Source organism: Centrocercus urophasianus, unplaced genomic scaffold (assembly GCF_019232065.1).
Source record: "Centrocercus urophasianus isolate 14NV4802_14NV808 unplaced genomic scaffold, USGS_Curo_1.0 seq_21, whole genome shotgun sequence".
NCBI classification, from domain to species: domain Eukaryota; kingdom Metazoa; phylum Chordata; class Aves; order Galliformes; family Phasianidae; genus Centrocercus; species Centrocercus urophasianus.
Window position 1 is genome coordinate 14,252,876 of NW_024884767.1, and position 8,712 is coordinate 14,261,587.

At 40.8% G+C, this 8,712-nt stretch overlaps 1 protein-coding gene across 5 annotated transcripts in view; it reads left to right on the forward strand.

Moving 5' to 3' along the window:
- MCC (MCC regulator of WNT signaling pathway) overlaps positions 1 to 8,712 on the forward strand; it is a 198,290-nt gene that overhangs the window by 176,903 nt on the left and 12,675 nt on the right. For all 5 annotated transcript variants that reach the window (XM_042823101.1, XM_042823102.1, XM_042823104.1 and 2 more), the window contains 2 exons: positions 3,656 to 3,862; positions 4,829 to 4,926. In XM_042823101.1, the coding sequence (XP_042679035.1) occupies positions 3,656 to 3,862; positions 4,829 to 4,926 (305 nt within the window). The remainder of the gene's footprint in view (positions 1 to 3,655; positions 3,863 to 4,828; positions 4,927 to 8,712) is intronic.

Genomic DNA, 8,712 nt, shown 5'->3' on the forward strand with positions numbered 1-8,712 from the left:
TAATACATATATATAGTATATATATGTATTATAATACAATATATATAATAATATATGTAATATATTATATATTATGTAATAATATATATAATAATATGTAATAATAATATACATATATATATAACATATATACTATATATGAAACATATATAATATAATATATATATAATATATAATATATATGTAATAATATATATAATAATATATGTATTATAATACAATATAATCAGAATTGAAGCTAATAAATCAAATATAATGAGAGAGAGAGAATGTCTGAAAGGTGGATAGGCCTCATCACAACGCTGAGGTGAGATGCGCAGTCCAGTTGAGCAGCAGGGAGACGGGAGCAGCGCCCACGACGAAGGGCAGGCGAGAAAGAGCGCATCAGGCGACCTTGCCAGGAGTTAAACCTCCTCTCCCTGACCGCAAGGTCTCCTGGGGAATGTAGTTCTTCTCTTCTGGGCAGGTACCCAGGACTTGAGCATTGACAGTTAAAATCCCACATGATGTTATGATGTGGAATACCGAAAGCCAAAAATCACAAAACCATGACAACCTGTCCATGCCACAGGCAGTCAGTTTCCTCGGGAGAATACTGTGAGAGACCGTGTCAAAGGCTTTGCTAAAGTGTAGGTAGGCAACATCTTCAGCCTTTCCCTTGTCTACCAGTCTGATCACCCATTGTAGAAGGAGATGAGGTTGGTCAAGCATGGCCTGCCCTTCATGAACTCATGCTGGCTGGGCCTGATCCCCCATGTGATCTCACCCAAGTTGATTTGCTTCATAACTTTCCGTAGCACCAAGATCAGGCTCACATTGTCAGGATCACTTTAAGCTTGTGAGGTTACATGGGTCACAGAAGTCTTCTTCAGTTGACTGAAAGAATCACTGCTGGCTATCTCATCCTTTGTTGTTTTGTTTTTCACATGCTACTTGTACTTCAGGTCCGTGCTCTGAGGAGGCTATTCTGTTAAGCACACAATTCACTAGAATTCTGTAATTTAAACAAAAACAACAACAAAAAAACCCACTGTAGTAGATAAGCAGAGGTGATACTGTCATAAAATTAAATTTAGATGCTATCTTAGAAGACATTTTCATTGAAAAAAACTATTGCATACGTAAAGACTAATTAACTCCATAAATAAACTTGATCTACTTAAATTCTTTTAACGTGAAATATTACTTGTTATCACCCTGCCTCACAGTCTATATCTAAAACAGAATTCTCAGCAGTTATTTTAGCCTTTAATATCAACCTTCCCACTCATCCATTTTTTTTTCCTTTCCCAAGAGAATCTCTAAGGGAATAGGTAACAGTTCTTCCACATTACCCCTGCTTTGTCTTCACATTCCCTCTTCAAAGTCCAGTTGCCTTGATATGAGAAGCCTGATACATGGAGGGTAATTTGGTTATTCATGATATGAGACTACATAATGATCTAGTTTTACTGTCTTCATAAACAAAGTAGTTAACTCACCACTGGCCCTCATGTTTATTCTGAGCTAGAAGACAGTGCAAGCAAACACCTCATCTTTAAATAGAAACTTTTAAGTGATGAATAAAGTACAATAGATCCATTATTCCAGAGGTTAAATTCTCCTTTTTCTTTTAGAACATAAATGTCCCTTACTTCTAGGCTGAATTGCTTAGCTTCAGCTTCTAGCCTTGGAATATTTTGTCATGCCCTTCTCATGAAGGTAGACTGTAACCCTCTGTCAAGAGTATCTTATATTTACGTAAGTGCCAGAATAATCTGCATAAATTACTTCTCAGCCTTCACTAACCAGGCTAAGTAGATTAATGGCTTTATAAATAAAGGATTAAAAAGCTAAGCACATACAATTAGACAATCCATTTTAGTTCCTATGACTAACTTGCCTCATCATTGTTTATCAGTTGTTATTTATATTTTTTGCTATTGACAGGGAAATTAACGTTAAGTTTGCCTAACAGCTAAATTTTTGCAAATCAGATCACATAGAATGAAACTGATTGTGCTTCTAAACTTCAATCCATAAACAAGTAAGTGAAAAAATTGAGGAGTTTTAGGATGCCGATTTTATTTTTGCACGATTTACATTTCTGAAGAAGTCTTAAGATTGCTTCGGTTATAGTATGCTCTCTGTAACTGTACTGTACCTGTATGCACTGCCTACATTTAACGCAGACAATGAATTTTTGTTAGGAACATAAATTCTCTTATTCAGAGAAGATTAGTCTGAATATGTTCCAGCATTGTTTGCATAATCTTTGCTAATAAGAAATGTCATACCAAGAAATACTTCTGAAGAGTAAGACAAGGCATCTCAGATATTCTTGTGACTAGAATATGTTTTTTGGTATGAAAAATAAGTAGTGATTTGTTTTCAGGTGGATATACAACAATTGTCTTTTTTTCTGAAATGTTTACAAAGTGAACAAATTTGTTCAGAACTTCAGCAAAGAAATTGAAGCTTGTAATACACGTGAAGTCAACTAGAGCTTCCCATATTTTAATAATGAGAATGTGGTTCCAACTTGCTAGTTATTGTTTTGGGGGTGTTTTGTGTGTCAGATGGTGTGATTTTGTGTGTATATTTTGGGATTGTATTTGTAAGCATTTTATGGATACTAAGTTTACAAAAGTTCATAATGACTGGACATTCCATGGAATAAACTTTAAACACAAAGAGACTTCTAGTTTAAGACAGTCCATCAGTTTCAAGTTGTGGGATGTTAAGAGTGAGTGCTGGAACTTCATTCAACCCTGCTCACTCATGCTTTGTTCGTATGCTGCTGCCCAGCCACTGGCAGAGTAGATGTTCAAGTAGAGAGGCTGTCCCCACATAGTAGTTGTTGTGTTACTATGATTGACAGACCTGTCAGAATGGTAGATGTATGTATGTGAACTAGCTTTCAGAATTGGACTTTGTTCTATGAGGTACCATAATCTACCTTCTGTGAATCATATTAATGGAAGAATTTTTAAAACTGCAGCTTTGTGGCCCTCCAGTTGTGAATAGTTAGGCCATTTAGAGGAGGAAAATTAAAAATAGATCTGGTGATGCCATACTTTGTTGTCCTTGTTGACTACTTGTTGTACTACAGAGGCTGGGTGTAAGTCAGGAACAGTTATTTGTGTTTGCTGTCCTAGTCCTTCAGGTACCATTGCAATGAGATGAACCAACTGTAATTTGTATGTATAGACAAGAAATTGGAAGGTGGCATTTATAGAATCATAGAATCACAAGGTTGGAAATGACCTATAAGATCACCTAGTCCAGCGGTTTAGGGCTGTTTGATCAGGATCTCAGAAAGTCCTGTGTTTAGGAAGGATGACGTGAAGGGACATGAAGGACATAGTAGCACTGAAGCAATTCCAGCATCTGGCAAACCTTCTCAGATAGCCAGTACTCTAGGCAGCATGATATCTGAACTGTTGCATCTTAGTCATGTCTGATAGGGGATGGCACAGCTTGTGATACTCACTTGTAACACATAATGGCCTACCTGACAAAGAGAATGTGCTGTTCTTAAAAACTCTTCTGGATACTGATAGTGTTCTTCCTGGAAAGAGCGCTCAAGTAATAGGATTGAATGCTTTGTTTGGTATAATCTTCTTTTTGATATACAGTCCCATGAAACAGCATTCAGATAATGTTTCTTTAACAGGAGGAGATGGCAGAGCTCAAGGCACAACTTTACCTACTGGAAAAAGAGAAGAAAGCATTGGAATTGAAGCTTAGCACTCGAGAGGCCCAGGAACAGGCTTACCTTGTCCATATTGAACACTTGAAGTCTGAAGTGGAAGAGCAAAAAGAGCAAAGAATGAGATCTCTCAGCTCAACCAGCAGTGGAAGCAAAGATAAACTGGGAAAGGTAAGGAGTCAAAATAAGTTCCAAAGTCAGCACAAGCATTATTTGTTGTGTTTTCCACTTCTCTACAGTAATCTTTAGCATGTTAATCATTCTGCTTTTGTTAGTGTGTTCATGTCCTTTCTCTGTTCTCTGATTGTTAGGTGGTTCTGTACATGCTGTTACTTCTGAACACTTCGCAGAATTACTGTTAAGCCTGGAAGAAATAACTTTGTCTTTTTAAGGAGTATTACAACAAAGCCATTCTTCACAGGCTATTCTGGTTAAGTGTGTTATGTCTCAATTGTTGCCACTTACTGGAAACTTACAGTGGAAGAGCAAAAAACTGCCCTCCACCCCCCACCCAAATGCTAACCAGGAAAAAAATTAGATACCATTCCTGTGAAGCAATTAGAGCATTATAACAACAGCCTTTTTTTGCAAATCAGTCTGTAATGATTTGAGAACTATTACATTCTATCCATTTAGTATAATATTAAAGAAACACATTTCTGCATTGACATTAATAATTTGCATGAGGAAGTAGTGATACCTAGAAAAATTTTAATTCCATTCTAGTGCTGTGTCTGCACAAAAACTCAATAGTGTGTTTTAAAACAAAATCTGGAGGTAGTGCATAATTGTTTCCTTACTTAATTGTGTAAAGCATTTGCCCACTTAATTGGGCAAAGCGTCATAAGAATTACTTGATTCAAGTGTGAGTAAAAAAAAGCAATACAAAGCATCAGCAGTTACAGATGCTAGACTAGAACTGTGCAAATTGATGAACTGTAGTGGTTTAAAAGTCGTTTAGAAGAGTCTGTGTGGCATTAATTAGCAGGTCCATTTCTTGGTATATTTATGCACTGCTGTGTTTCACAACACTGTGATGTTTATTTCACCACCATTTCAAAAGTAGCTGTGATAGAGGTTTTCTGAGTTCCCCCATTAAGACAGTAACTTCAAATATGATCTTGACTCATTTCTTAGGAATGCAGCGATGGCACCGCAACACCGTTAACACTGGCAGAGCTGAGACCATACAATGAAAGTGAACTGACAGCTGAACTTACAAATGCGCTCAGGCGGTAAGCAGCTTCCTTCACAAGAAATGTGACTTGTCTTATAGGTTTAAGGGGACATTTAGTTCCAGGCCCATACTCTTACCTTCAAATGCTTTTAGGATTGATTACAGACTTCACCTCTGAGAATGAAAAGGATCAATGTTCTTCTCAGCTTCTCTTCTCTTTTGCTCTTTTTAACTTGATAAGTTAAGAACTTCCCTATGTTGGAGGGAAGGGAAGCCATCCAGAGGGACCTGGACAGGCTGGAGAAGTGGGAACATGTGAACCTAATGCAGTTCAACAAGGCCAAGCGCAAAGCGTTGCACTTGGGCTGGGGCAATCCCAGGTATTTACACAGACGGGGGGAAGATCTCCTTGAGAGCAGCCCAGAAGCTGGACATGAGCCAGCAGAGTGAGCTTGCAGCCCGGAAGGCCAGCTATGTTCTGGGCTCTGCATTAAAAGAGGAGTGGCCAGCAGGGAGAGGGAGGTGATTGTCCCCCTCTACTCAGCTCTTGTGAGGCCCCATCTGCAGCACTGCGTCCAGGCCTGGGGCCCCCGGGAGAAGAAAAATGCAGAGTTCTTGGAGCGAGTCCACAGGAGAGCCGCTAAGATGATCAGAGGATTGGAGCACCTGTGCTCTGAAGAATGGTTGAGGGAACTGGGCTTGTTTAGCTTGGAGAAGAGAAGGGTCCAGGGAGATCTGAGTGTAGCCTTCCAATACTTGAAGAGATTGTATAAACAGGAGGAGAACAGCTTTTTACGTGGGAGGATAGTGATAGGACAAAGGGGAAGGTTTAGGTTAAACAATGGAAGGAATTTTTTCACACAAAGGGTGGTGATGCACTGGAACAGGTTGCCAAGGAGGCTGTGGATGCCCCATCCCTGGAGGCATTCAGGGCCAGGCTGGATGTGGCTCTGGGCAGCCTGGTCTGGTAGTTGGTGACCCTGCATATAGGAGAGAGGTTGAAACTAGATGATCATTGTGGTCTTTTTCAACCCAGGCCATTCTGTGATTCTATGGTAAAAGTCCATGGTGCTCAGCTCCATTCACAGAATCACAGAATTGTAGGGGTTGCAAGGGACCTCTAGAGATCATTGAGTCCAACCACCTGCCGAAGCAGGCTCCCTACAGCAGGCTGAGCCAGTAGGTGTCCGGGCAGGTCTTGAATATCTCCAGAGGAGATTGCACAACCTCCCTGAGCAGTCTGTTCCAGCGCTCCATCAGCCTCACTGTGAAGAAGTTTTTTCACACATTGGTGTGGAACTTCCTATGCTCAAGTTTATGGCTGTTTTCCCTTGTGCTGTCCCCACAGACTACTAGACTACTGAAAAGAGGTTGGCCATGTCCCTTTGATTCTCTCACTTAAGACCTGCAAACTTGTGGGTTCCACATGTGGGAACCACTGTGTTCCCTTCATGGGATGTCATATACACACTGCATTTGTGCTCAAGTTTTGATAAGTTGATTGTATCCTAGGCATGTTTCTGTGGAAAGCCATTTACCACAGTTTTCCAGGACTGTGGGATGTGACTCATTTTGAACCTCTTCTGTTTTGGTTTTTCTGCTGTCCCCCTTCACCCGTTGTTGCTTACTCAGAGCAAAGAGCATGCACGTGGGTACTTCTGCAGAGGGAAGGTTTGCAGTGGGGCTGGGGAAGAGAACGCACATCCAGCTGGCGAGCCCACCTTGCCTTCTCTGCTCTGCACTGCATTTCCAGGTGAGCAGCATGACAGTCTCAGCACCACTTGTGCCAGTCCCGTTGCAGCAGTGCCAGATCTGCAGCACAGTGGAAGCAGAGCTGTCCTGCTCAGCTGAGCTGTGCCAAGCTTCGCAATGAGCACCAGGGGTGGCAGAACTCTCCTTTCTGAATGCAAAGCTGCTTACCAGCCCTCGTGGCCTCAGAGCTACCTGTGCATCCTGCAGCAGTGGCACCTCCCTCCTGCTGCTCACTGCCTCAGCACAGCATCCCATCAGCTGCTCCCGGTTGCATGCTGGCCAGACTTCGTGGTACTGAGTGCAAACTACTTAATTACCCTTAAAGTTCTTTAAAATTCAGTTGAACTTTATCCTTAAATGCTTGAAATGTCAGGAAGTTTGTTCTGTATTCAAGCAAGAACATGGGACACAAAGCAGCGACATATTTTGTTTGCATGTGTGCAGAAAACCTGTAATAATTATAGGATTTGAATTCTGATCTTTGGCTGAGATGGGTGTTTGCAGGTCCAAACTTGGGTATGAGTTACAGCAGAGGAAATTGTAGTGATTTTCATGACTCAGATGCTGCATTTGCCTCCTGAGTATGTATGTGGAGCTACAATTTGATTACAGAGAACACTGTTGTGTAAAACATTAGCTTTCCAAGGAAAGAGAAAATTGATGTCTTGACAAGCTGCTTTTATGAACAGCCAGGTCTTATCCCAAGCTTGCAGTTACACATTAATTAGGCGATTGTTTGTGCAGCTATTTTCACTGCTCCAGCTATGTGGTAAACTCCACGATACATACATCCACTGTTTTAAGTGGTTGTTTGAGATAAAGGTATACATAATCTAACTAGATGGTTGTATTTTGAACGTGTCCAGAATGTTATGGGAATTCTGACTGGAATGAGTGCATTTTGCTTTTCTGATGTTTGCACCCCCTTAAATGGTGGAATGTCCTTTCTGGCGGCTGCGGTATTTCAATCCTGAAGTGCTTTTACCATTGCTTGTGATGTGCCTTAGGGACAATTACACCTGAAAGACATTAGGTGAAAATGTAAGATCATTATGCTGCAAAATCAATACCTCTCCTACCATTGACTTAATAATCTGGCAGTAGCTGAATGTTTAGTTTGTTTGATACTGGGAACATCGTTCTGTGATTAAAATAAACCATCACTTGCATGTAGGCAGATAAAACCCATCAGCAAACACATTTGCATAATCATTGCTTGGAGCCCTGGCCTCCCTATGTCACTCACACTCCATACTAGTCCAGTGAGCAGCTCCACTGGCATCTTCTGTCTTCATTCAGACTGTAACTTTTTCCTGTTCCTGTTATTTCTTCCTGGATTTTGAGAAGATAGCAGTGACCTGAGTTAGTGGAGACTTGAGTAAAGTCATGACATGTGGTTTGCTGACAACACAGAATAAAAAGAATTGTGCTTTAAGTTGATTAGCATGGATTTCTAGCCAAGAGCCTAGCAAGTACAGTTTGTCAGGCAGAAATGGGGAAGAAAAATAATCCGATTTAACTGTACATAAATTCTGGAGTGAAGGCTCTCTGTGTAATGGAAATACAGCTGTACTAAATGTGATTGCTGCTGCCAGTGGAGCTCAAGCGTCGTTACCATGGGCAGTGTGGACAGCATGTATTTTTCCCACAACAGTGTGCTGGTGGAGTCTGCCTCAGTTCTTTGTCTCCTTATCCTGATGTCTTCTGTCTGAAAGTTAGTAGAAAGTCTGTCTAGCATGTGGAGAAAGCATTCTGAAACTTGTTTAGCAACAGCTGTGCTAAAAAAAATACCAGCAATTCTTAGCTGGGGTACTGGGATAGATGGAACTTCATCTAAAACAATTAAAATTATACCATCATGGATCCATAAAAGAGCTTTAAAAGTAATCAAAGTGTATTCTCCTCTACACAAGTGCTGCCACAACACAGAATGGGTCAGCCAGCAGCTGCAAGGGTAGGAGACTCAAACTTGATGTGATTCAAAAATACATTTGCTTTTGGTTCTTTCTGTCTGAGAGGAATATGATGACAATCGGCAACCCTGCTTGCTACCCTTTTCCCACCCTGTCTTCACTGAGACAAAAGCTCTGGT